Below are 27,952 nucleotides of genomic sequence, written 5' to 3'. Positions count from 1 at the left end.
TGTCTCGGAGACCGTGGTGCGTGAGGCAGCCCACCTCCCTCTCCTTGGATCGGACGCCCGTCTCCAACCCTGGAGGTTCCCAGCCGGACACGGACCCATGGCACTCGCAGTGCCTGACCCACACCTCTCCATCCCAGAGAGCATGTGGTTTCCAGCTTGATCCAAGGCCCACAGCTGGGCGTCAGTCAGAGGGAGGTCACGCACCATCACAGTGTGACACGCGGCTCCACCACGCATCCCCAGCTCCCACACGTGCAGTTACCAGTGGGTGAGCCTGGGAAACCAAGCCAGTCCTCAGAAAGAATAAAAGGTCTGTTTTAATTGCCCAGTAAAATACATTGCAAATCATTAGTATCTTATAAACAGAAACATTAAGTTACAAATCTGTGTTAAAAATTGCAGTTCTGTGCAGCCTAATAGCTGTGTGTCCCAAGGTTTGGTTTTTGTAACATTTTCCCCCACCATTTTTGTGACAAGTCATGTTACCATCTGCCATCAGTCGGTAGGTCTGAAGGCCAGTATTTGAAAGAAGAGCAGATACGGGCACAAGGTCTACGTGTTCAGACAGTGCTTTCCAAGTCTCCAAGGTGAACTGCTCCCCATCAGGGGCCCCAACCCCTGCAGAAAAGCACCCTCCACTGCCTGGAAGCTTCTAGGAGCTTCAGAGACACTGAGACCCAGAGGCACGTTCCCTGGGGACCATGGAGGGCCTGCGACTGGCTTCTGGCGGTGCATCTTGTTCCCGCTGTCGCTCTGCTGTGGCGCCCTCCCCTTTGATGGTACAGGTCTAGATGTTTGAGGTACTTGATATCAAAGAGCTCATTAGAAGCAGTCCTTTAAAAACATTAAGAAAACCAGCTTGAAAATAACGTACATTTCTGTCTTAAAAATCTCCCCCAAACTCCCACACAGGGCAGCCAGTGCGGGTTCTACTTCGAAGCCCCGCAGATGGCAAAACAACAGCTCTTGCTTGAAGGGGGACTGTGTGGACACCCGGCCCGCCGCTGGTGCTGGCAGTGTCTGCAGCCACGGGACGGGACCCCAGCGTCGGGGACGAAGGGCAGACTGCAAACCCCACCCAAGTGCTCGCTGCAGAGGACCCCGTCTCTCCAGAACTTCAAGAGCATCCTCGAATTGTGATCTTCGTGCAGCCATGCACCATGAAGCCACGAGTGGACCTTCCAGCCAGAACAACACCGCCGTCAAGGCTGAAACCGGAGGGCCGCCTGCCCACGGCCGCCAGAAGCCAGGCTCGTGGGAGACAAACCACGCTACTGACGTCCGGTCTTGTGGAAGCGGGAGGTGAAGGAAGCGTGCCCAAGGGCTCCGGGGCGCAGGCACCGCAGAGCCCAGCGGGGCGAAAGCGCACGGACACGGAAGCGGAGCGCTGCAGAGGGCGCGGCGGCCCCGGCGCCTCGCTCCAGGAAGGCCAGCTCGGGCCACCGGCCACCAGTGTGAGCAAAGTGCACAATGGCCACACACACAGGCCCGCAGAGCCCGGTGCGCGTCATCTGTGTGAGCTGGAGGGTGCGGGCCCCTCTCCCTGCGGCTCCGCCTCACGTCTCTCCTCTGCCCCCGCCTTCGGGGCTAGCGGCTCTCCTGGGCAGCTCCTTACAGGGCGGCCTGCGGGCTTCAAATGGAATGGGTCGAGGTCTCAGACTGCTGCCTGATGTAGCTCTGGAAGCTCTTGTCTCCGATGGGGTGCTCCCTGCCAAGGGGGGACGGGGGAGAGGAGAAAGTGAGGCACGGTCCCCCATCTGCATGTTTTAATACTCTGTTCCGTGTGGTACATACTCATTGCAGTAAAATGAAAACCATGACATGCAAAGAAAAAAAAGTTAGCTAGAAATCACCTATAGACGTGTAGGTGTGGCCTGGAGAGAGGCAACTGTGTGGACTTCTGGCCCAGGAAAGTCTAATTTCAGAAGCAAGTGGGCTGGGGGCAGGGGGCACCAGGGGCAGGGGGCTCTGGGGGCAGGAAGGTCTGGGGGCAGGAGGGTCCGGGGGCAGGAGGGTCTGGGGGGACAGGAGGGTCTGGGGGCAGGAGGGTCTGGGGGCAGGAAGGTCTGGGGGCAGGAGGGTCTGGGGGGGCAGGAGGGTCTGGGGGCAGGAGGGTCTGGGGGCAGGAGGGTCTGGGGGTCAGGAAGGTCTGGGGGCAGAAGGGTCTGGGGACAGGGGACTCTGGGAGGCAGGGGTCTGGGGGCCCTGGGGAAGGGTGGTGCTGTCCCCAGGACACTGTCCAGCACATCCTGGGGAGTACAGTCAGGCCCCCCTGAGAGAGACGGGAAGCCTGGCGCATTGGTCCTGGCTGCACGCAGGCGGCTTCAGGTCGTGCCCCGCCCCCACGGGCTCCTGTCAGCCGCGTCCCCTGCCATCTGGTGCCCAGTACTCACTGGCTCCCGTACTTGGTCTTTCTGAACTTGTCCCTCTTGTACTGGGCGTGCTCCTGCTCCAGGGCCCCCACCCCGCTGATGACCTGCTTCAGGGTCTTGTAGGTCTCCTGGGGGTCGTCGATGATGAACGTGGAGTACTCCTCCTGCTCGGGGCCGTCGTACACTGACCTGCTCCCACAGGCCTCTGCAGCGAGGGGAGAAGGGCGGGGTCAGGCCGGAACTCGACGGGGTGGCCTGCTCAGGGAAGGGCTGACCATGCCCACGCACACCACACAGCGGCAGGAGCCAGCGTCCGAAGCCCCATCCCGGCCAGCCCATCTCCTGGGCAATCGCACCTGTCCCCGCCCCCCCTTCACCAAGCCGCGGTCTGCTCCTGGACGCTCCGCCTGGCTGGGGTCACCCGGGTCGCTCTGGGGAAACGACCTCAAGGAAAGCCCCCTCTTAGACAGGGGGTGCCTGGACTTCACTCACTCCGGTCACCCAGCATTTACGTGCACACCCCATGGCTAGACACGTGGGCACAGGGTGCGTGAGAAGCCATCCTCACGGGCGCCACTTCTCAGCCATTCTGTGCTAGCAGCTTCCCAGGACCTCTGTCACCCCACCTGCTAAACAGGTGACTTTCTCATCTGACCACCTCACCTCTGCTGAAGACCAGGCTGTGGCCTTCAGGCATCCATAGGAGGCACCAATCATCTGGGCTGGGCCCACCTCACCAGCCTGTTCCCTATTACCTGAGCTGGGCCTGACCCCCCAGCCTGTCCCCAGTCACCTGAGCTGGGCCTGACCCCCCAGCCTGTCCCCTATTACCTGAGCTGGACCTGCTCCCCCAGCCTGTCCCCAGTCACCTGAGCTGGGCCTGACTCCCCAGCCTGTCCCCAATCACCTGAGCTGGGCCTGACCCCCCAGCCTGTCCCCAACCACCTGAGCTGGGCCTGACCCTCCAGCCTGTCCCCAACCACCTGAGCTGGGCCTGACCCCCCAGCCTGTCCCCAGTCACCTGAGCTGGGCCTGCTCCCACCTGCCTGCCCCCAATCACCAGAGTTAAACCCTACATTCCAGGGCCACAGATAGACCAGGTAGGAAGGCATGACCTCTGTACAGCGCCCGGCCTAGCTGAGCCAGGATCTGAGGGCTCCTCATCCTGTCTGTACTGCTGTTTCATTATCACCAAAGCTCTTATGTATGCTTTACTGTCTTTACTTCCAAACCAGGAAAAATCCCCTCTTACTGAGAAATCACAAGTCTGTACGAAGGAAAATTGGGAAGATTTAAAGTTTCAAAGAAAAAGAGAATCTGATGTGAGAAAGATAAGCAACTGTAAATATGAGAAGAAAGTATGCAGAAGAGGAAAAGGAGGGGAAGAGCCTGGTGGACGCCCAGGGTGTGGAGTTCGAGTTCAGTCTTCCCCTTTTTATGTAAAATGCAGGGGTATGGTCTCCAGAGCCAGACTGCCTGGGTCCCCTCCCCAAAGCCCCCACTTGCGGTAACAACCTGTCCTTGAGCAGTTTACTTAAGTCCGAGCCTTAGCAAACCCTTCTGGAAAATGGGGACACCGGTGTTCTGAGAGTGTACTGCACCAGGGCCTAGCAGTACGTGCGAGTAGTTATAAAGACAGAGTTATAAAGACAGAGGGACGCAGAAGAGGGTCACGGCCAGCACGGACAGGTCAGAAGGGACACCCCCTGAATAAACACATGTCCACGACCAGGTGACCAGAAACAGAGATCTCACTGCCAGGGCGCTGCTGGCTGGGTCAGCAGACACCTTCAGAACGCAAGGATCTGCAGCTTCCTGAAGCCTTCGGGGCCCCGAGCAGAGGGAAGCGGGCAGGGGTGGCACTGGGGGAAGGACACGGGTGGCTGGGGCCAGTCACCTGCTCTGACTGCCTCACGGGGGTTGTTTCATCAGATCCTGGATTGACCCAGCACCACCTCCACCCCATCTCATGGAAGAGGACATCAGGGCTCATCTCTGGACAGAGGCCTGGGAATCCTGCACAAACCCAACACAGGGCACTGAGGAGTGTGGCCCACGTGGGCCAGTGCTGACAGTGACTGAGAGGCCCAGACCCAGGAGGCGGCCCGAGGCCCGACGGCAGGTGGGTGAGGCATGGGCTCAAGTCCTCCCACGAACCTTCCCAGCACCCTGATAGATGGGCACTCGTGCCTACTCTGCAGAGGAAGAAGCCAATTGCTATCCCAGGTAAGGGCGGTGACCTGCTGTCACCCTGAAAACCTCATCTACACCATTCTCAGTCCAGTGGCCCAAGCCTGGTGTCAGCTCTTCAACCAGGACCCCGTCAGGCCCCATGCTGACTCTTCCCTGCCTGATGCACTGGGTTTCGCTGTCAGCAGACTGCAGGTTAAAGAACCAGGGGTGCCCAAAGAAGGATGGCCAGCTGAGTCCATGCCATGTGAGGGAGAAGGAGATCGCACCTTTCCTCGTGCACAGGCAGCTGTAACAGCGTCCTCCGAGCACCAACGGCTGCCATGCCCAAGAGGAAGGCACTGACGATGTCAGGTGGACATAAGCCCCACGGTCCCAGGGCTCAGGAAAACAGTTTGACTTATACTAAAGGGATAAGTATTTGAGATACTAAAGGGAGTGTCTCAAGATGATTAGATTTTTCTGACAGCGATCTGCCTCAAAGAAGCACTGAGGCTCCGGGCAGAGGCCTGAGGACTGTCTAAGAAGCTGAGTCCATATTACAATGCCTGGGTGAAGTATAAGGTGTCCAATCATGTTGATGCTCTATGAACACCTGTCCATATGATTCCTATATTGGGAGGGAGCCTGAATGTGCAAGACCTCTTTCCATTACTGCCCATCCACCATCCACCCATCATCTGTCATCAATCTATCCATGCATCCACCCATCACCCATCTACCTATCATGGATGCCTATCCATCCATTCGTCCAGAAAACAGGTATTCAGTTCCTCCTTGAATTCAGGCACTGGGGTAAATAAGACCTGCCTCTGCTCTCAAAGGGTCAAGTGTATTTAAAGGTGAACAGATCAGAGATGATTATCATGGTAATGACAGAGATAAACCAGGGTCAGGAAAAGCTCCCCACAGGGGAGAAACACAACAAGCAGGTACAAGTCAGATGAAGGGGCCTGGGGGTGGCATCAGGGGCAAAGGCCCAGGGGCTTGCCATGTGTGATACTGGAACATCCCAGGCAGCCTGGCCTCGCTGGAAGCAAGAGGGAGGCCATGCATGGAGAGAGGCTGCTGGAAGATGGCTGGTAATGCGAGGCTTAGTCAGCCTCCTTCACGAACCCCACACGGTGGCTTCAACCTCTGTAAGAGTTCGTGATGCTACCCTCCTTTGTCCTGTCCTCAGTGGGTTGGGAAGGGGCTGCCATCCCTTGGCTCCCCCACAAATGTCTTTGCCACCCTGAGGCCTGGTGTAGCCCCAGGGTCACTGCTGCACGGCCTCCGGGAACCCTGGATCCAGGTGCCATGTGTGGCACTTGCTAGAGGGGACCCACTGGGGTGGGTGTGGCTATGCACACGTGCACGGTTGTATGAGTGTGTGTGTACACGTGCTGTTGTCTATGCATGTCTGCACACCAGCATACATTCTAGTGTGTAGACACGGTTGTCTTACACGTGTGTGTGCATGTCTGTGCGGCTGAGTGTGCACCGTGTGCCCAGAACAGGGCATGCACCCCGAGGAATGTGGTCTGAGGCTGCACGAGGGGACTGAGCTCACCATCAGGAAGCTCACCGTGGCAGGAGCACCAGCGCTGGACCCAATAAGGTCCAGGCTGAGGCCACCACTGACGCCACCGGGTTAGAGGAGGGTGGAGACAAGGGAAAATATCCGACGGGCCTATTTCCAGGTCCACTGAGCTCCTCTTCACATCTGGAGTGTGGATCCCAAATCCCTGAGTGTGGCTCTGAGAACGACCAAACCCACCCAGGGACAAGGTGGCTCATCTGCCTCCCAGTGGGCTCTTCTCATGTCGGCCCTCCTGAGTTACAGCCCTGACGAGTCGGGGGCCACCTATCTGCCCCTGCATCCGAGTTACAGCCCCGACCAGTCGGGGGCCACCTATCTTCCCCTGCATCCGAGTTACAGCCCCGACCAGTCGGGGGCCACCTATCTTCCCCTGCATCCGAGTTACAGCCCCGACCAGTCGGGGGCCACCTATCTGCCCCTGCATCCGAGTTACAGCCCCGACCAGTCGGGGGCCACCTATCTGCCCCTGCATCCGAGTTACAGCCCCGACCAGTCGGGGGCCACCTATCTGCCCCTGCATCCGAGTTACAGCCCCGACCAGTAGGGGGCCACCTATCTGCCCCTGCATCCGAGTTACAGCCCCGACCAGTCGGGGGCCACCTACTCTGCACTCCTAGGCTCTGTAGGACAGCCAGGCAGTCACATGTGGAGGACAATCAGGCTGCATAAACATTACAGCTGGAGCCCCCGACGTGCACCTGCGTCCACACACACGCACACGTCCCTCTGGACTCTGGTATTTGGGTGTATGGAAGGTTGTTACATGCAGGATCTTCTCAAGATTTGGCAGTTTGGAGGTTGCAAATGAAATTATCTACGGAATTTCTTATTAAAGTAATTCCGCTACAGAGCTGCCTCACCTGAAGAAAGCACTTCCCCTTGGAGCTGTGAACTGCATGTGGGCCACACAGGCCCAGGGCACCTGTCACTCTGCGGAAAGTTCCAGGTGTCACTATCACCTGCAATCACGTGTGACGATGCCCCAGACTGTCACCAGGACCCAGAGCTGCCTGCGATCACGTGAGATGATGCCCCAAAACTGTCACCAGTACCCAGAGCTGCCTGCGATCACGTGAGATGACGCCCCAGAACTGTCACCAGGACCCCGAGCTGCCTGCAATCATGTAGGACGATGCCCCAGTCACTGTCACTGGGACCCAGAGCCGCCTGCAATCACAGAGATGACGCCATGACCCCGTGCTGCCTCACCTTGCATTTTCTCCAGTTTGCTCATATAGGAGTTAAAGAGGGAGTAGATGCGCTCCGTCTCTCGGTCCCCATCGATGTCCAGCTGGATGTTCGCCGGGAGGCCGCTGCCCGACAGCAAGACAAGAACAGAAAGGACAATGATGTGAATGGTGACATCCCTGTTTTTAAAGCTCCCTGAGGATGACGGAGCGATCTGACGCCGAACTCCCTCCTGATGGGGCTGCGGCGTCCGCCTGCGGCCTGTGGAATAGTCACGAGCACTGAGAAGTTACCATGCACAGCCCGAGGGCCCGGGGGCCTCAGAGCTGCTGCGACAGCAAGACAACAAGTCAGACTTGTTTTGCCATGAAAAGAAATGGCCTGGAACAAAAAGCCTCCCCCTGTGTTGCACTTGGGCCGCATGCCCTGAAGGGTGGGGTCCCTGCTCCTCTGCGAGCCTGCCAGGCGGCTGGAGCTCCTGCCCGAGGGCACGGCGTGCCCCACTCCCCACACACAGCACTCAGCCTCTGCCGGGTGGGGCCTGGCAGGGGTTTCCCCGGGTCTCTGCTGTTTCGTCTGTGTGACCCCCCAGCCCCAGCCCCGGGAGCTCTGCGGGTCTTCCTCACACCCACACCCACACCAGACAAGTCACAGGGGGCACCCAGGCCTTCTTCCAGAGCTGGCAGAGGGGAGCCCCTCAGGGCCCGCAGGCCCAGCTAACGGGGGGCAGGGAGACAAGGGCAGACCTGGTTTCCACAGGAGGGAGGGCGTGCAGATGACAGTTGCAGAAACTAAAGTGGGTGTGAGCAGGTGGTGGGGAACTTCCAGTCTCTTCTTAGAAGAAGCCCAACAGCACCCTGCCCTGGGGGTCTCCCCGCAGCAGGGAGCCCCCTCCTGCACTACCACCCACCCCCAAGGATCCCTAGGACCCCGGGCAGAGCCCAGACTCCTGACAGTCGACAGAGCCCTCGTAAGGATGCACTCTCTCGTGTGCAGACACCCCAACAATCGCAAGAACAGCCTAGGAGACTCAGCTGTGCATCCGTATTTGACAGCCAACACAGCCTCTTGGCCACACTTCCCCGTAGAGTGCACAAGCCAGGCAACTGTGCCTGGCCACACTGTGGCTGTGAGACAGGGAAACTGAAGGGACCCCATGAAAACATAGCCATTTTTTTCCTTTGTTCCTTTCCAGCTTCTCTTCCTGCTGGGGCCTGCACGCCTGCCCCACTCTACACGTGCCTTGTAATGCACATAGCTGTGTCCTCCTTGTAAGGGACATGGAAGTGATGCCATCTTCGGAGTCTTCCAGCACAGCAGATAACCGCTACGGAGCGACCAGGCAGGGCTGTCATAACTGTTCCCCAAGACCACTGACTCCAAACACCTTGATGCCAAGACCCCTGGCTTGAGGGAGTGACCTATGACAGACACCCGGACCCTGTCCTTGCGCTGACCAGTACGAGTCCACAGTTGTCAATAAAACCCCAGGCCCTAAGTGAAGAGGAGACCCCTGCTCCTTCCCAGAGTCTCCTGGACACTCTGTCCGTCTCTCTCTGTATAATCAGGAAACTGTGTTCTCACTTCCTGCTGGCTCATGTTTGATTTACATCCTGCATGAGCCCAGGACCCTCTTGGCTGGTGCTGTGGGACCCTCTGTCTGGGTGCTCGGACCTGGCATCAGCGGGGAGGGCTCCGGGGGCCGGAGGGGCACACACCTACCCAGTGCAGGGGGAGCAGCCCGGAGCCGTGTCCGAGGAGGCCCTGCAGCAGAGCCAGTGGCCGTTCAGGTAGGCGGAGGGGTGGTAGACAGTGAGGCGTTTCTTGTTGCACTGGCTCACTTTGGTGAGGATGTCGATCCAGGCCTTGGCCTCCACACAGTTGTTGGCCTGGATGTACAGAGCTCGCTCGGGTTGGATCACCTGGAACATCTGAGGAGGCAGCGAAGAGGCTCAGAGAAGCCACACAGCAAGGCATCCGGCCCGAGCCCCGGGGTCATTATTCTCCATGCGGACAAGCCCAGGGGCTGCGGAGGGAGGGTGGAGCCCAGCCAGAGGCAGGAACAAGCCCAGGGGCCGTGAAGAGAGAGGCAGAGAGAGGGAGGGACGGAGGGTCCAAAGCAGGCTCTGTGCTGAGAGCAGAGAGCCTGATGTGGGGCTTGATCTCATAAACCATGAGATCCCGACCTGAGCCGAGGCCGATGGTCAACTCACAGGCTGCCCGGGCACCCCGTTTCTTCTGACCTTTAAGCTGGGGCGGGCTTTTGCTCCAGGTGTGTCAGCGCTTATCGTGCTCACCTTCCGTCCTTACCCACACCTGCCTTAGGACCGTCGTGTGTGCTGTTGTGTCCATCCCACCCCCCCGACCACCGGGGGCTCGTCTTCATTCCTCCAGGTAGGCGTTACTTCCTCTGTGAGGTTTCTTAGAGCCTCCGCTGCCTTTCTTATTAGTCATTCGACAAACATCCCTGCATACCAGGCACTGCCCTATATTCTAGGGACATGGTGTGGCCCAAACAGAGTTTCTATCTGCATGAACTTCCAGCCAGCAAGAAGGATAAAAAAGAACACAAAGTGCAGGGGCTGTGTGTGTGTGTGTGTGTGTGTGTGCTTGTGTGTTGGGGGAAGGGTCAGGAGAGAAACTTCTAAATAAACAACCCAGCTCAGGTTAGAAAGATGACCAAGAGATAATTAAGGGGCGCCTGGGTGGCTCCGTCAATTAAGCATCTGACTTCGTCTGAGGTCATGATCTTGCGGTTCATGAGTTCGAGCCCAACATCAGGCTCTGTGCTGACAGCTCAGAGCCTGGAGCCTGCTTTGGATTCTGTGTCTCCCTCTCTCTCTACCCCTCCCCTGCTCACACTGGGTCTCTCTCAGTCTCTCAAAAATAAATAAAAAACTTTTAAAAAAGAGATAATTAAGCTGAAGGGGAAAGCAGAAGATGGAGAGTCCCAGGCAGAAGGACCACTAAATGCAGAGGTCGTGGGGCAGTGGGGACAGATGGTGCAGAGGTCCTGAGCCCAGGGAGGGCCGGGTGCTCCCAGCAGAAGCAGGCCTTATGCATACATGCACTGTTGCACAGGCTTCAGACTGCATGAATCTGTGTATGGCTGCGATCCCCCGTGGAGGGTGAGCCTCTAGACAGGGGAGTTTTGTCTTGATTGTCCTCACAAACTGGCCCCTCTGACGGGGCTCAGCGAGCCGCAGGCCCGTCTCCCAAACAGACACCGGCCTGTTAGTTAGTTCGCACTGTACGAACTGGCTCTGAGGAAGTCAGCAGGGAAAACTAGCTGATGAATAAATGATGCTAAAATTAAGTGATTTTCTAAAGCTAAACTGAGGGCCTGATGGAATGAAAAGGCTCACGCCTGTTTCTAGGACACTGTCCACACTTGCACCCTGCTGTAACATCTGGGGCGCCCCTGGCCGAGGGCGTGATGCTCCCAGCCCACCTTCCTGGAGGCGGCGGCCTCTGTGCCCGGGAAGAACCGGGTGCAGACGCCCAGCACTACGGGACGCGGTGTCCCAGATCCCGGAGCAGGTGTATGGCGTGAACCCTCAGGTCCAGGAAAACATACCCGTCTGCCATGGGGCACCTGCTTGCCCAAGACACTGCCTCAAATGGTTCTGCGAGCGAGACAAGAAACCCGCTCAGGACAGTGCGGGAGCTGCGTCTGTGGGCTGGGCCGTTCAGCGGTGGGCAGACCCCTCCATCCACCCAACCAGCTCCCCCAACTGGGCCGTGGGGTCAATCTCAGACCCCGACGGAGATGTGAGCTCATCACGACTCCCCCTCTACGACCCCGGGCCAAGACCAGCCCTGAAACAGACCTGCTGTGTCCCCCACCAACAGTGTGGCCTTAGACACCTACTGACTCCTGACTGATGAGCTGTGCCGATAAGCAAGAGACAGCCAGACACAGGAGACAGAAGACAGGTCAGAGCCCCTGTCAGCTCCCAAGAGGCAGAACCTGCATCGGGGGCTGGTCCTCTCAGCCCTCAACAGGGCACGCGCAGCAGAGACTGCGGGGTGACACAGTGTGCAAGGGCCATCCTCCCGGGGCCACTGGTCACTGTGGAGGGCTCCCGGGGTCTGAGGAAGGTTCTCAGGCAGCACAGAGCCGCTGTAACATGTAATTCTCCTGAGGCCCCAGCCCAGTCTGTGGCTGGCAGGGAGGCAGCACTCAGGAAGACACAAACAGTGAGACAAACGACCAGAGATACAGGGAATGGAGGGCTGGGCCTAGGGCTGCAGAGGGACAGCGGGGTCAGGCTCTCAGCACAGACAGTCAGGTCTGAGTTCCTGGCCCCCACGTGATGGTGTGAGCTCCTGCAACCCCCGTCCGAAGCCACTGTGAGCCTGCCTGCCGTCTGGAGACTGGGCCAGAGTTGTGACTCCCCCTCGAGAGGGAGGGTATTGGGGAAGAGGCCTCCCAGGACATTGTGCAAACCCCAGACCTGGTGTCCAAACAGCTCTGTGACCTCAGAGAGCACGGACTCCAGGGTCCAGAAGGCGCCCATGCTGAGCACACACAGAGAGCATGGACTCCAGGGTCGGGAAGGCACCCCCGCTGAGCACACACGGAGCACCAGCTAAGCTACCTGTTTTCCTGGACCACCACTGCTTCCAGAGCACAGGAAGTCATCTGTCCGAATCTGTTTATTTGTTTGCTTGTTTGTTTGGGGGGGAGAGGCAAAGAGAGAGGGATAGAGAGAAAATCCCAAGCAGGCTCCACACTGTCAGCATAGAGCCCGACTCAGGGCTCGAACTCACAAACTATGAGATCATGACTTGAGCGGAAATCAGAAATTGGGCACATAACCAATTGAGCCACCGAGGTGTCCCATCATCTGTCTGAATTTTAAAGGGAAAAAACTTTAAAATAGGCAACACCCTGAGAACACCTCTCTCCTTAAGGGACTATGTCTTCTTGTGCAAGAGCTTCCAAATTACCACCCTTAGTTTAGACCATTGGAGGGTCCGGCTTGACTGGGCCTTCCCCCAGGAATGCACCGTAACTCAACACATCGTAAGGGAATGAATCGATGCTGAAGAGGCCTTGGGATGGTGCTTTATACACCGTTAGCTGAGCAGTGAGCCAGGAGCTGGGAGTATGGGCATCACTGCAGGCTTGGGCACGGAGGCTGCAAGGGGCCCGCCCCGCCCCCACAGTGGGGCAGTCCCCCATCAGCGTCTCAGGGAGAACCGGCCAATGGGCCTCTTTCCACCCACTGCAGCCTCAGCCAGAAGTTCAGATGGACGAAGAGCTGCAGAGAAACGCCCGAACCAGGGCCTCAGGCAGAGCCCGGCTGTGGAAGGTGGAGAACACACACACTCTCCCCCAGGGGGAGCTGATGGTACCACCCTCACAGCCCCACATCACAGGCTGGGGTTTCTTTAAAGCTGGAAGGCCAGGGAATGAGCTGCAGCATTGTAATTTTTAACTTTTATTTATTATTTACTCCCCACTATGCTCTAAAAAAGACTGCAGCTGACTTGTATGAAATCAATCTAATAAAACAGAAAAATATAAAAAAGTATTTAGAAAATTAGGAACAGAGGGGCACCTGGGTAGTTCTGGGTGGCTGTCAGTTGAGTGTCTGACTCTTGATTTTGGCTCAGGTCATGATTCAGGGTCATGAGATCGAGCCCCGTGTTGAGCTCTGTGCTGTGTGTGGAGCCTGCTTGGGATTCTCCTTCCCTAAGCATGTGCTCTTTCTCTCTCTCTCTCAAAAAAGAAAGAAAATTAAGAACAAAAAACCAGAAATGGGAACAGACCAGGGAGAAAACAGGACATAACTGCAGGTTTCTGGGTGGAAACACTGGGCCCCGTGCTGAGGGCTATGGGGGTTAAGGGAGGGCTGTGGGGGTTAAGGGAGGCCTGTGGGGGTTAAGGGTGGGCTGTGGGGGTTAAGGGAGGCCTGTGGGGGTTAAGGGAGGCCTGTGGGGGTTAAGGGCGGGCTGTGGGGGTTAAGGGAGGGCTGTGGGGGTTAAGGGCGGGCTGTGGGGGTTAAGGACGGGCTGTGGGGGTTAAGGGAGGGCTGTGGGGGTTAAGGGAGGGCTGTGGGGGTTAAGGGCGGGCTGTGGGGGTTAAGGGAGGGCTGTGGGGGTTAAGGGAGGGCTGTGGGGGTTAAGGGCGGGCTGTGGGGGTTAAGGGAGGCCTGTAGCGGGTAAGGGAGGCCTGTGGGGGTTAAGAACGGGCTGTGGGGGTTAAGGGAGGCCTGTAGGGGGTAAGGGCGGGCTGTGGGGGTTAAGGGCAGGCTGTGGGGGTTAAGGGAGGCCTGTGGGGGTTAACGGTGGCCAACTGTATCCCAGGCATCTCACCACCTGAGCTCGGAAGGGACGGGAGTGACAGCGCTATTAGAAGCGCTGCCACTTCCACGGCCACACGGCGCAGCGAGGGGCCCCACCCCTCAATGACATGTGGTTCTCAGCCTTAACCCCGACCCTAAGCCTCCGTGGGGGACGGAGCCCTCTGTGGCAGGGAGCCAGGAAATAGTAGCAAAGGAATGAGAGAGGCAGGGAGCCACCGTGAATGGGCCAGAGCTCGAGAGGGACCGATGTGGACACAGCTCGGCGTGTCTCCCATGGTCACCACGAGCAAGTGTCCTGACACACCCAGGGGACGCGCTCCCCTCTGTGGGATTCCTGGCCTGAACTTACCATGGGGGACCACCTGGCCCTCCCACCCTGAGGGACACCCGCAAGAAACTGGCCCGTGCGCTTCAAAAACATCAAGGCTCTGGAACACAGAGAAAGGCTGAGGAATGTTCCAGATCAAGGACACGACAGAATGAATGTGTCCCTGGGTGCCGGCCCGGGGACACACAACACGTGTGAAGACTGATACAGGATGGCTGACGGCGAGTTGGCACTGGCCTCTCAACTTCGGTGGCTGTTCGGGCTACACATGAGGAAGTTCTTGTTTTCAGGGAACACACTAAAATATTTGTGTGGTTCAGAAAAAATATACGCACACGGAGGATGACGAAGAGATAGAAACGAAAGAATACGTTCAGCAAACGGGAAAATGCAAACAACCAGCGATTCTGGGTCAGGGGACCCAGGAGTCCTGCTCTATTCTTGCAACTTTCCAGTGAGTTCAAAACCAGACCAAAATTCAAAGTTTCAAAGAAACTCCACAGGGCTCCAGAGCCGGTCCGTGGCCTCCCGAGCTGTCAGGGAAGCACCTTCCGGCAGGTTCTGCTCGCCCCGGCCAGCCCAGGCGGGAGGAGCCAGGCTGCTGGGCTCCAGAGCGGGTGCAAGGGAGGCGGGGTGCGGGTGGGGGCCCACCGCAGGGACACTGCACTCACGTTCTTCATCTTGAAGGACTCCTCCTCCAATCTCTCCACTGCCAGAATGTTCTCAATGGGAATGCTGCACAGGGGCTGGTCTCCTGTAGCAGAGAGGGGCTCTTGAGGGGCGGGCCAGAGGCCCCCCGTGTAGGTGGGATGGTAAGCAGCAGGCAGAGCACGGGCTCGAGGGGTTTGGGGCTGGGAGGCTGCAGAACAGCCCGGCCTCACACTGTGTGCCCAGCGGGGCCCGGCGCTGCCTTCCAGGAACCCTAAACCCTCGAGCCACACGCTATTAGAAGCCAGATCTGGGGGCACACAGCCAACACGGGACCTCGGCTCCTACGCCTGGCGCCCACCTGCCCCCAGCCCTGCCCAGGCCACCCTGGTGGTTATGCTCCTGTGATAAGAAACGGCTTGCTCTGAGGGACGCTCTCCATTTCACTCCAGAAAAGCAGGCGTTTAACCCATCAGTGCCGTAAACAAGGCTCTGGGCCCTCTGAATAAAGTATGTGAAATCAAGCAAAAAGCCAATTTTTCTCGTTACCTTTGCTTTTCTGGTAGGTAAATTCGTGGTTGGTCAGGCGGAACCATCTTTTCTTAAAATTCTTCATCCCAAAGCGTTTCCGTCCTTGCGCCCTCTTAATCATGAATCTGTGTGAGCAGGAGAGGGGCTGAGGCTTGGCACATGCACCCCCCCAACAGCCCGAAGTCACGTCTGCAACATCAAAGTAACTACCCCCTTTCCATCTGTGGCGCCGGATGCAGCCTGCAGACTTCTGACATCTTATTCTACTTGCAAGTGACAGGATTAAAAATCAAAAGGCAAACATCTCTACTTTTGAAAAGTTTAGTCCCTGTGCTGGTATCGACTTTAAGTTACAAGCTGGCAAGGACACCAGGTTCATCAGACCCTGGGACGGCAGCCACCCATGGCCATTCCCACGCTGGGGACATCGACCACAGATGCCCCTGAGGGGAAAGGGCCACGGCAGGTGCGAGGTGCCTCTGGGAGGGAAAGAGCGACCGGAACACCTCCTCCCTGGCAGGGAAGAGATGCTGCAGGGGTGAAGCCCCGACGGCGGCGTGAACCATGCAGGTGGCTCAGCCCCTCCTTCCCTTCCTTCTGCCACCAGGCGTTTCTCCCCTCACATGACCCGCGGAGCACAGGCGTGGAGAAAGAAAAGTGAATAGTACCACGTCTCAGACGTGCCCTGCATGCATCCTGGTGGACCCGAGGCATGGACAAAGGCCACGCCTCTCCAGTCTGGCCACCTCTGTCCTGGGAGGCCACCAGCCACATGGGCGGAGGCGCCTCAGTTCGCCGCTGGGACGCCGGGACACGGCAGCAGACGCAGGACTTACCCTTCCTTAAGCAGGATGGGCTGCTCTATGCTCTTGGGGTCTCTTCTCCCAGAAGACGAGATCAAGTCCAAGAACTATCGTGGGAAAGAAAGCAGACGCTTAAAGAGAAAGTGGCTTGAATACACTCCTCCTCTCACAGGAAGTTCGCCAGGACGAAGTCTTTCTGACAGCACAGCAGAGACGAAGCGGCATGTGGATTTTGGACAAAAGTCCCGCCCGGAAGCTTCCGCCCGACCCCCCAGGGCGGGTCTCACGAACCTCAGCTGCTGCCTCACCTGATAGCTGCCAAGCGTCAGTAACATCTGGAGGCCTCCCTCCTCGGCCTGACTCTTCCATGACCCACCTGGGTCCCCTCCACCATCTACACATGCCCCCAGCCCTGTCCCTTTGTCCCCTTCGAGGTCCTGGCTTTTGGGAGTTCCAATAGATAAATATGCATGACTGTTTCTAAACATCCAAGAAAAAGTAAAGCTTTCCAGAAAATATTCTCCCCACATGCCATGTCTCTAACTCCAGGCCTGGGTCCCCGGGGTCTGTGACCCTGAGGCATCTGTGGGGTCACCAGGAGCAGAAGGCCAGGAAGGGCAAGGTGAGGGGTTCGCAGAATAGACAGGGCACGCCACCACTTGGGGAGAGGGACTCAGGGATGAGGTGCTGGGTCCTGAAGAGGAGTGGTCAGGGAGGGGCTGCGGAGGATGGTCGCTGACACTAAGGGACCAAATGCTCCGGACTCTAAAACAGTTCGTGGTCAGTCATGTGTTGTGTGAATTTTAACTCAATCTTTTAAAACGACTGTTTCTTAGGAAAGACGTACAACACGGGGGCAGTAAGTCTACGTTAACTGATGTGGACACTTACGTTTTTTACCGCGTCAGCGTATTTTTGCTCATTGAAGAATTCATAAAATGCAGCCATGTAGGATTCCTTAAAACTGGCCTAAAATGAAATAAGTCACTCAGCAAAGGCCCAGGAGTCTCTCGGCTCATAGCCTCAAACTGAGAAATCTAGAGGCACAGATCATGACCAGCTTCCATTGTGGGGACTCAGCGAAGGGGAGAGAGCAGGTCTCCTGGTGGTGGATGGTGAGGGCACATCGCTGCCCCAGCGCTCAGCCCGGGCACAGCCCACGGCAGCCACACAAGCCACTGAAGCTATGTTTGGGAAACCCAACTACGAGTGGGGGTTCCTCAGCTAGTTCTTGCTACAAACAACCCAACACCCCTGTCCGTGTGGACACTAACACCTGGGTTCCAGGTCTACGGAGCCTAAACTGGCACCCAGGTGAGGCTGCTCCCAGAGCCCTTCTGTGATGGGGGGCAGGGGTGGGTGGGGCTCCCAGAGCCCTTCTGTGATGGGGGCAGGGGTTGGTGGGGCTCCCAGAGACTCTCTGTGATGGGGGGCAGGGGTGCGGGGGCTCCCAGACCCCTTTCTGTGACTGGGAAGGGGGTCCCAGAGCCCCTTCTGTGATGGGGGGCAGGGGTCAGGCTACTCCCATAGCCTTTCTGTGATGTGGGAGTGGGGCGGTGGGGCTCACAGAGCCCCTTCTATGATGGTGGGACAGAGGTAGAGGCCTTCCAGAGCAGCGGTATGGGGGCTCTCAGAGCCCCTACTGCGACCAGGGCAGGGTTGGGAGCTCCCAGTGTGTGGAAGCCAGGGCAACCCTTGCAAACACGTGCAGGGGCTTCAAAAGAACCACCCATGACACTCCGCCTCCAGGGAGCACCCTTTTCACATGCAGGTCACTTTACTGTTTCTGGACGTGCAAGGATGTGGGCTTCGTGCAGACCTCAGACCCAGCACGTTCTGCCAAGTGTCCAGCCACCACAACCGGCATGGATGGACAGAGAAGAGCAATCAGGCCCTGCGGCTGGCCGGCCACCACACAGTTCTTACTCCAGTTCACAGACAGCCAGGCGTTTCCCCAGAGGTGGCTGCTTGTCTGCCAGTGACCAGACCCCACAAAGAAGAGAATGAGGAGTCAAGCCTTTCCAGACAGAAGGGGCGGCCCCACGCCACCAGATCAGTCGTCCCTGTGGATCCAGCCTTGGGCTTTAGCCCCAGGGAACACGCCCGCTGTCCTCGGACCTGCCTGTCAGGACCCTCGTTCCTGGGGCTGTGAGGCCTGGGGCAGACCCTCAGGGCCAGGAAGGACGGCACACGGTGCTGCGGGCTGCCCATCAGGGCGCAAGCCTGCCTCAGGCACGGACGTCCTCAGATGCTCAAGGCCAAGGCTGCTGCGAGGTCTCTGAATGCCGACACGGCATGGATGCACTAGCCACCCCTTCAGATGATGGTAACACAGCACAGGCTACTGTACTATCCCTCCTCCTCTCCCGCTGCATGTCGGTCCAATGTGACTTCAAATCCACTTATTTATGACAAAAATGAAACTGTGGCGGGGAGACGGCCTCCCCCGTAGCTGGTAAGCAGCCGGACCTCACTGGACATTTGTCAGCAGAAACATGGAAGCTCTGGCCCAGAGATACCAAGCCTGTGAGGGCTTCAGCTCCTCCCCTTGGCCGTGTTCCCTAGCAACAGTTGCTCTAGCAACAGGGACTTTTACTTCTGTCTGGGGCCTGTGTCATTGCTAACCCTTCCTGGGAAGACACTGAATTTGGACTTTATTCCTTCCCCCTTCCCCTCCCCCACCAACCGCCTTGCCTGGAGCCCAGGGGCATTAATCCATCACTGGTTCGGGCTCTGTGATTTCTTTATTGTTTACTAAGTCATGCTACCGGGCTTCTGAAATATCATTGTGAATTACAATTCCCACTGTGAACCTGCGTTAAGTACATGATTCACAAAAACGAACTCAGTCTCTGAGGATAATTTGCCCCCAAACAAAATAATCTCAAAAAGCAAAGTTTCACAGCTCAGCAGAGCAAAGAAGTGCTTGCACGCTGCTGGAACGTGCTCTTTATGAGCACGCTGGGTGGGCTTTATCGTTCCTTCTCCTTATAACTGTGTTGAACACACACTCTTTTGTGTTAAAAAGAGGGAATGGTTAAATGACTTACAGATTTTGACTTGGACAAGCTGCCAAGCGTCTGAATGGTCTTGGAGATCAGCGTCAGCGTCCGTGACGTCTGCGGGTCCTGTCAGGCGGGAAGGGGCAACGTGAGCTTCCTTTCAGTTTTACAGAAATGCTGCGATTGAACCCAGGATCATACAGCCACACGTGGATGACGTCACCTAAAAGGCCCCCAGCGCCAGCGTGCGGCCGGCAGGTAACAGGAAGCAGGCAAACACCGGATTTGGGGAAGGTCCCTCTAGGTTCCTCGTGCACGTGCTCTGGAACCTGCTCACAGTGCAGGCTCCGGGGCCACCGCGGACTGGGCCTCAGGGCGTCCACACGGCCCCCGCCGGGCGCCCCGCAGTGCAGGGGAGGACAGTGAGGCCGACGCCAGCCAGGAAGGCACAGGGGCATCTTCAAAGGAGCAGTTCTGAGTCCCTAAGGCCCGGGATGTCCCGCTTGCCCTTCACAGGGTCTGGAGGTTTAATCTAAAACCAACAGATGGAAAGGGCCCCTTGAACCCCCCGCCCTGCACTTGCTGCCAAGCGCAGTCACCTCCCGGCGCTCTCCACGGGCGCATCACTGGTGTGGGCGCCCAGGGTCCGTGGCCCTGAGGAGCTCCGTGTTTGCTGACTGACTGCATATATAACTGAATGTATCCAAGATCATAAATGTTCCATTTTCCTCAGGGTGGGAGTGGGAAGTCCTGGTCACAGCATCCAACTGTGTTTACAGGCACTGCTTAGAAAAGCTGCTAAGCCTTCCTGTGGATAAAGGGGTTCAGGGCATGAGGCTGTTCACAGTCCGGCTGCCCCCCTGGCCCCGCTTCCTCCAGCGCACCTGGGGGCTCAGGCGGGTGCGTCTCCTGGTTGACGGGGGCGGACGCTCACTTACCGTGTGGTGAGGCGTGAGCTGGAAGAGGTTGGGGGACAGGATGGCGGGAGCGAAAAACCTCAGGAAGATGAAGCTGCTCACGGCGGTGTACCTCACGTCCAGGTCGTCTGTGGCCAGGACACAGACCAGCTCAGCAGGCCCTCCGCGGGGGACGGCGGTGAGCCTGGGGGTCTGTCCGGCGACCCTGCCCCTCCCGAGGGTCTGCCCTGCGCATCGTTGCTCTCCCGTCACCATTAGTAAGAGGACCTCTTGGTGGTCAGGCTCTAACAGATAGGAGCTGGCTCACCAGATGGCCAAAGTGAGGCTCAGGGGTGCTCGGTAACACCCCCACCCCCGCCCCCGCCCCCGCCCGGCAGCAGGTGCTCTTCACGGGCTCTGAAAGCAGGGTGTCCTGTCCAGAGTAGGCGCAAGGCCAAGGCTCCACTGCTGGAGAAGCTGGGAGGTGCCCCGGTGGGTGGGTGGGAGGGAGGGGGTTTCTGTCAGGTCCATGGGGACTGCGCTGGGGCTCAGAGGTCCCCTGAGGCAGCGGGACACGCCTGCGCTGACTCATGGATCAGAGCCATGGATGGGGACAGGATGAAGAGCCAGGCACCACACCACCCCCTCCTTAGCCTTCTGAGCCCCGGCCTAAGCCAGTGCCCAGCCTGCATCCTGGGCCTCGCTTAACCTGACACTTCCCACCAGGGCAGGACACTGCTGTTTTGCCCACGGGTAAGTCTGCACAGGGTGGCTCCCGGTGCCTCCCTGAGGACTTGGCAGAATTGGAAAGGGGATTAATCCCTGCGATCCATCTTGCTTCAACTCCAGAAAGGGCTCAACTGGTCTTTCTTGAGAATTCAACAAGGCTGACCTGCATGACATGGGGCGCTGAGCATGGCCTCGACCTCCCCATCAGAACCGCTGAAAACCAGGGATGGTGGCTCCTCTGACGGGAGAGGCCCAAACTCAGAGAAATTCATGCTCTGTCCTGAATAAACCACTGTGACAAACCCTGGCCAGCTGGCCTTCCTCGCGGGGGCTGAGTCCAGGCTCTCCCGGGGCAGCTGCACATGGGCTCTGGCGCTGACCCAGCGGCTACGGCTTAGAACCACCTTTACGTGGACTCTGAGCATCTCTTCCCTGCCTTTCGGTGCCCAGTGAGGGGCTGTGGGTATTTCTGGAAGGGGGGGCTCACCCTGGAAGCGCTTGGCCGCTGCCTCCCGAAGAGAGAAGAAAATGTCACACATGACAGTGGGGCAGCTCACTCCCGACTTGGTGATGACGCTGAAGATGCGGTCAACATACTGCCGAAGATTCTCCTGCAACGGGATGCAGGGGGGACACCTGACTGCGCCTTGCGGGTCCCAGGTCGGCCGCGTGGAGCACTATGACCAGGCCCTCTCGGGCACCACAGAGTCCCACGGGGAAATACGGGAGCTCTGGGGTGCAAACAAGCACCCCCTCCTGGTAACTGGACACAGAGATACAATTCCCTGGAATGCAGCCCCCTGGCGGCCAGAAGTCTTTTCTCTGAAGGCATGAAAGGGACTTAGCATGACCTGGACAAATCATATGAAAGATTAAAACATGAAAGTGACCTGTCACATCAGAGAGTTTTGCTGTTTTAAAAAACAGGACACCACTCTGCACGGACCCAGCTGGAGGCGGCCCGGGTTTGGGACCCAGGTCTGTTGCAGCTGGAGGACAGACCAGGCCGAGAAGAGGCCAGGTCGTGAGGCCAGCCTGGTGGGGAGGCTCTGGTGCCCCCGGGAGAAGGGAAGGTGCAGGAGCCAAGCATGCCAGGCTGGGAGGGCGCTGGTCAGCACAAGGTGGCAGACTGGTGGTGCCCTTCACAGCCGCTGAAATGGCCAGTCTCCCCACCACAGGCTCCGGGGGGCGTCCTGTGGGGCACGTCCCAGTGGGGCCCCCACCCGAAATGCTAGGAGGTGCAGAGCACCCAAGGTGGCCCCGGGCCCCAATCCTACACAGGGGTGAATGGCTCCAGAGGGTGTTGAACAAACCAGAAACCCTTACCATGTTGTTCTCGAGGTTTTCTCCATCTTTCAGCTTCACAGGGTCAATTTCACAGGATTTGTGGCTCTGGCATATCTAGAAGAGCATTTGGGACAAGGAGTGAGCGACACAAAGTCCAGGGTCACAGGCAAGTGCAGGTCGGGGGCCTCAGGCTCAGGACGGACATCGGGAGCCACAGCCAGCCTCAGAGGCGGCGGGACGAGGGCCTTCTTCACTTGAAGGCCCTTCCGGGTCAGCTCACGCAGCATCAGGCTTCATGGAGTTTAAACATGTGATTACTTCAGTGCGGCCAGGCCTTCGCCCGCAGGCCAAGCTGTGTGATTTTAATGCGAGTTTAAACTGCCTCATGTTGCAAAGAGCCTGCGTTTTATGAAGCTGTCTGGGCAATGCTGCTCAGGATCCTGTCAGAGGTCAGAGCCACGTGGGAAGGAAGCGTGTGGTGAAGGGCTGTCCACAGCCTAGAGGCCGCAACAGATAATCGGCTCACAGATTCAGGGGTGCCCATGCCTAAAAGAAAGGGGTGTCCTCGAAGAACCAGTTTTTCTCTTGCACATCCTTTTGTCTTTACTGGAATGATGGATTTTCTGAAGTAAGCATTTTTTTAACATTTATTTTTGAGAGAGAGACAGATCATGAGTGGGGGAGGGGTAGAGAGGGAGAGAGACACAGAATCTGAAGCAGCTCCAGGCTTCAAGCTGTCAGCACAGAGCCTGACATGGGGCTCGAACTCACGAGCTGTGAGAGATAATGGCCGAAGTTGGACACTTAACCGAATGAGCCACCAGGTGTCCCTGAAGTAAGCATTTTCTTACTTGGAGAAAATGAGGGAGATTTTGGAAAACACATGGAAGGTCCCTGTGGGGAGGCTGGGAAGGAGGCGACGTTAAAGTCCCAGGTCTTCACACAGGGGTCACCCTGTGTGCCACCTTCTCTGCATCTGCCTGTCGACCACAGGGACGCACCAGTGTGGCAGGGGAGGGGGGTCCTTCACCCCCGTTCCTGCGGGACCCCCGTGCCGGCTGGGACCCGGACTCACCTCTTCTATGGTGGGCTTCAGGGTCACGTGCAGGTAGTGCATCCCTGCGAGCTTCATTGTCTCGTCGATGCACTTGGATGTCAATGAGTTTCCTCGGAAGATGGTGTTGGGGTCCCTGTAAAACAGTGTTGGAGGCAGTTCTCTTTCAGGTAACAAGGTGTCAACAGAAGCAAGGCCTGTGAGCACCTGTCCTTGGGGGAAGAGGCCCGCTCACCCTGGCCAAGGAGACCGCCCCAGGGACTCCACAGCTGGGAATGCTGGCCCCCAGCCCTGCCTTCGTGACAAGCCCTACGCTCAGCAGAACATCCACACACCCACTGCCTCGCCCTCGTGAGGGTGGGTTCTGCACCAAGTTCACGCCTCTAAGGACCAGGCCGGGGTCACATAGCAAGTGAAGCAAGACAGCGACTGTCTCAGGCTGTGCTCCACGCCTTCTCTCACCTAGGGTGCGTTCTGGATCTTTCTGAACCAGGAGCTCCAGGGAGAGATTCTTCTTGGCAGAATCTACCCCCATGGAGTGGGCAGAGGTCCTGGGGCAGCAGCGACCCAGCCCCCCGCTGCGGGCCCAATAGTGAGCCTGAGCCCGCCCCCAAGGCAACTACAAGTGGTGCCCTTGCTCACCCGCTTCTCCCTCACACACCTCAGGATTTCCAAGTGAAAAGGTGTGCTGCTGAGGACCGGTAAGTGTGTCTCAGGAAGAAAACCTCAGCCCGTACGGGTCTCCTTAGCCGGCCCAGCCCCGGGCTCTGACCAGTGCAGAGGGAGACACCTGCTGCCCAGGTCACCCGGCCCCGCCCGCGCCCGGCCGCTCACTCACTGGGTCCTCCGGACCTCGGCGTTGGCGATGGCGCTGATGAAGGGCACGACCCTGCCACAGTGCAGGAAGAGCCGCACCAGCGGGACGGCCGCCTCCTGCTTTTCCCTGCACACCTCACCCAGTATGTGCGCCGCCGATGCGGACACCGGCTGTGGGAAGGAGAGACACATGGGACCCCAGTGCGAGCCCCCAGCCCTGGGGCTGCTCGGCGGGCTGGGGTCTGGACGTGGTCTGGGGGGTGGAATCGGGCTGGGGTGGGGTCTTGAGCGGGGCTTGAAGGGGGCCGGGGGCTGGAGTTGGGGTCACTAGCAGAACCCAAAGGGGGTTGGGGGGTGGAGTCGGGGTTGGGAGGAGAGCCAGGCGTCAGCAGGTGGCCCAGGGCGCTGCGGGCACAGGTACCTCCACATCCGCAGACTTCAGCAGCAGGTCCCGTAGCGGGCAGTAGTAGTCAGAGGAGAAGACGTGGTCTTCAGTGTAGACCACGTTCAGCCGCAGGGACCCCAAGTCCCCTGGCTTCAGGCTCTTGCCGCCGTTGTCTCGGGGCTGAAGGAAGTACCTGGGCGCAGGGCGCACAGAAAGGGCAGCGTGAGGCGGCAGCACCGAGGGGCTGGTTCCCTCCAGGCCGAGCCCCCAGGGCTCTGCGCTGGCTGGTCGCCCATCATGGGTTGTGTCCGGGTCTGAGGCGGGATTCTGCAGGAACCTCTCCACTCCCTGCCCAGGGTGCATGGATCCGGGGTCTTTGTCATGGGGGACCCCCCCCGCAGGTTCCGTGTGTCAGGGGCTCAGCACCAGCGGGGCGGTGACTGGGCGGGTGGGCCCGCAGACACCGGAGCACGTGGTCACTTTCTCGGTGTTTTCTGACTGGACACTGCCCGCAGGCCTTCCGCAGTGTGGCCGTGCAGGACCACGGTCTGCTCCGAGCCTACAGGCCAGGCAGTCTGACAGGGGCCGCGGGGAGCTCGTGTCTGGCCGAGGCACCTCGCTGGGGGCCCACTGGGCTGTCATGCGAGTGTCCCCTCCTGGTTACAGGACTGGTGCTGTTTAGCTCATCAGTGCTCCCACCAGCAACCAGAAGCCCACGGGGGGCTGTGCCGGTGCTGTCCTCACAGAATTAGACACGAATTCCAGTTTCCGGGTGATAGTAAACCGCCATGAGGCACAACACACACATCGCCCCCACAGTGCGTCTGCGGACATGCAGGGCTCTGGTATGTGGCATATGGCCATTTGTGACACCCGTGTCTCCCTCTTGTGTGTCTATTACAGGAGGGTGTCTGTGGCTTCACAATGACGACATTCACTGTGATAGAAAGTGATTTATGAAATGATCATGAAATAAAACAAAGGCACATTCCTTATGCCGAGTACACAGCAGCCCAGAGGACACAAGAGAGGAAGACACGGCCTTCTGGGACCCACGAGTGAGGCGGGAGGCCGAGCCGAGGGAGACGAGGGAGACAGCAGCATCTCGTTCCCCCCTCAGCAGGCGACGCCCGGGGGGACGGGCTACGGGGCTGCCTGGTGCAACACGGCTCTCCAGGTCCAGGCCCTGAGCCACCAGCGGCACCGTGCGCTTCCGTGCACTTCCGTGCGCTTGCTCTCACCTCAGCAGAGCTAGTTGGGAGCAGGTACAAAGGCAGGGGAGGCGGCTACGAGGAAGCCCACCGCGCACCAGCGCTGTCTCATTCTGGCTGCTCACCACAGCCGTGCCCGCCCTTCCCTCCACCCACCAGGAGGCGGTGGGGCCAGGCTCGCGGCACCTTACCAGGCTTCGTACGAGCTGGACTGTCGCAGCACATTCAGTGGAACTCTTAGTTCTCCCAGAAACTCATCTCCAAACTTCAAGTTGCTGGCGTTCCAGAGGTCAACTCTGAAAAACAGCCAACGGTGCGCAGGTCGCCATCAGGGACGGCCTCGGGGAGGTGGGCTGGCCACCGTGGGCCTCATCTTCCCCAGCGGGGTCTGGGCCAGCCAGGCTTTTCTTTTTCTTCTTTAAATATATTTTAGTATGGATCATTGACTTTAAATATTTTTAAGGGTTTTTTTAATGTTTATTTCTTTTTAAGAGAGAGAGAGACATAGAGCAGGAGTGGGGGAGGGGCTGAGAGAGAGAGGGAGACACAGAATCTGAAGCAGGGTCCAGGCTCTGAACACAGAGCCTGATGCGGGGCTCAAACTCACAAACCATGAGATCATGACCTGAGCCAAAGTCAGACGCTTAACCAACTGAGCCACCCAGGCGCCCCTCTTTTCTTCTTTTTAATAAGAGAAGTATTAAAAAATATTTTTGGTTTGTCTGTTTACAATACAATAGCTGGGACTTCACTCTCAATTTTAAATCTGAGTCTTGTATAAACACCTCTTTCTCTGAACAAGAAAGGGGACCCGAGTCTGAGGGCAGCTGGGGCACGGCCTCTGACCTCCAAGGGGACTTGCAGACATGCAACTGGGGGTGCTTGGAAATGGAAGACTTAACCTAAGTCCGCACTCAAGCCAAGACCTGTGTGTGGAGGCTGGCCTCCCTCAGGACTCGAAGCCACAGGAGGAAGGAAGAAAGAGCCTGGGGGTCCCACAAGACAGGGAGGGAAGGGCTTCCGTCCACGCTCTGCACCTGACGGCCAGCCCCCACCCGCCCAAGCCGCCATCCCCATGGCCTGGTTATTGCTCAGCGGCTGAACAGTCACTGCAGATTTCGGGGGAGGGGACGCCAGGGTCCCCCCCAGTTGAACGTCTGCGGTATTCCCAGTCAAGTCTCATGGAGGCCCTGACCTACAGAAAGGCAGGTTTTAAATCACGTCAGATCCGAAGAATTCCTTTAGGGCCTGTCTTGTGAACAGGTCAGACCTAAATGTGGAAGACGGGAAAAGACACCCAGCTGGCGGCCTCACAGGCTCCAGGACAGATGCCATAGGGCGGCTGGGCCTCCAATGGGCACGAGGCCCCGGAGTGGCCCCTGGAAGGGGCCTGGGGGACCTCCACAGTGTGCTCTCCTACAGCCTGTGCACACCAAGGGCTTGACCCCGGGCACCCCCAAAGCAACAGGACCACGTGTGAGGCTGGGCGAGGCCAGTAGGTGTGTGAAGCCTCACGCACACTGAGCAGCAAAGCGCCTCTGACCTCACCTCTGAAAAGATACTGCAACGTGAACTCCCAAACCACGTTTGTTCCTTGGGTTAAGTAAATGTCCTCTCAGCCACCACCCGGACAGCTGGGAAGTTTACAGCTCTGACTTCAAACTCAACTCCCAACGTCCTAGTATTAAAATTATCAGAAAACTGAGAATTCCTCTCTCTCCTTTCCCTTATTTTTAGAAACAAAACAGAAAACAAACAGGAGAGGTGAATTCAGACTGCAACCGCCAAGCGGGATCCTCAAAGCCCCAATTCTCGCTCACCGGATTTCAAGTTTGTCCACGTCTTCCTCCTCAAAGTCAAAGTGGGACTTCCGGCTGTAGCTGCAGGGTCTGGTCACCTGGAGGGGCAGACGGGAGGGAGCATGCGTGTGCCGCACCACTGCCCACAGAGCACCCCCACATGCTGGCCACCCCAGGCCCAGGGAAGAGGCTGTGGCACCCCTCCAGAGCCGAGGTGGGGTCCCAGCCTGCAGGCATGCCCTGGGCCCCGCCTCCGGGGGGCTGGGGGTGGGGGCGGGGCTGTGCCAGGTGCTTCACACACTCTGCCTGGTTGCCCTCCCCACAGCCCTTACGCCCCTGGCCCGTCTCCCTCCTCAGCCCCAAAGCTCCGGATGCCTCCCTTCAGGCTCTGCCTCCTGATCTCCTTCCTCCCCAGCCTTCCTCCCCAACCTTCCCACGTCAGGGCCTCCACCCTTCCGGCATGCTGGCAGCCCGTGCTCCTGCCCGCCAAGCAGGGCTCCCATCCAGCCAGGGCCTGCCCTGACCTCAGCCTCATCCACCTTCAGCCGAGCCTTCTGAAGCCCCCCGGAGCCCCCACTGATTCCCCTCACCCAGCACACAGGGAGTCTTTCTAACCCTGCACTCCCTGCCTGGCTCACCACTGGACCTCTTCCTCACTCAGGTCCATACTGGGAAGCCCGAAGGGGACTCTGAAACTCCACCTCTTCCAGGAAGCCCCCTAGAGCCTCGACTGCCTGATGCAGTTCACAGTGCTGATAAGGTCTATCGTTTGCCGTCTGGCTTCCAGTGTGCTGGGCACGGGGGTCCTGCATGGGAT

The 27,952-nt window shown here is 58.3% G+C and overlaps 1 protein-coding gene across 1 annotated transcript in view; it reads right to left on the bottom strand.

Moving 5' to 3' along the window:
- Positions 1-294: 294 nt before the first annotated feature.
- The window catches only part of RASA3 (RAS p21 protein activator 3), a 117,388-nt gene continuing 89,730 nt past the window's right edge, over positions 295-27,952 (bottom strand). Inside the window, exons 8-24 of the mRNA XM_039221619.1 lie at positions 27,157-27,233; positions 25,528-25,632; positions 24,162-24,318; positions 23,763-23,911; positions 22,946-23,060; positions 21,910-21,984; positions 21,071-21,194; positions 19,897-20,003; positions 19,007-19,084; positions 16,848-16,925; positions 15,990-16,063; positions 15,172-15,278; positions 14,646-14,728; positions 9,055-9,263; positions 7,354-7,457; positions 2,394-2,577; positions 295-1,708 (exon numbers count right to left, since the gene is read on the bottom strand). Of these exons, the coding sequence (XP_039077550.1) occupies positions 1,633-1,708; positions 2,394-2,577; positions 7,354-7,457; positions 9,055-9,263; positions 14,646-14,728; positions 15,172-15,278; positions 15,990-16,063; positions 16,848-16,925; positions 19,007-19,084; positions 19,897-20,003; positions 21,071-21,194; positions 21,910-21,984; positions 22,946-23,060; positions 23,763-23,911; positions 24,162-24,318; positions 25,528-25,632; positions 27,157-27,233 (1,902 nt within the window). The 3' untranslated portion in view covers positions 295-1,632. The remainder of the gene's footprint in view (positions 1,709-2,393; positions 2,578-7,353; positions 7,458-9,054; positions 9,264-14,645; positions 14,729-15,171; positions 15,279-15,989; positions 16,064-16,847; positions 16,926-19,006; positions 19,085-19,896; positions 20,004-21,070; positions 21,195-21,909; positions 21,985-22,945; positions 23,061-23,762; positions 23,912-24,161; positions 24,319-25,527; positions 25,633-27,156; positions 27,234-27,952) is intronic.

The sequence above is a fragment of the Hyaena hyaena genome, unplaced genomic scaffold, assembly GCF_003009895.1.
Source record: "Hyaena hyaena isolate Hyena2069 unplaced genomic scaffold, ASM300989v1 scaffold_992, whole genome shotgun sequence".
Lineage (NCBI taxonomy): Eukaryota > Metazoa > Chordata > Mammalia > Carnivora > Hyaenidae > Hyaena > Hyaena hyaena.
Note: the sequence above shows the minus strand (reverse complement) of the source record. Positions and strands in the feature narration are given on the sequence as shown.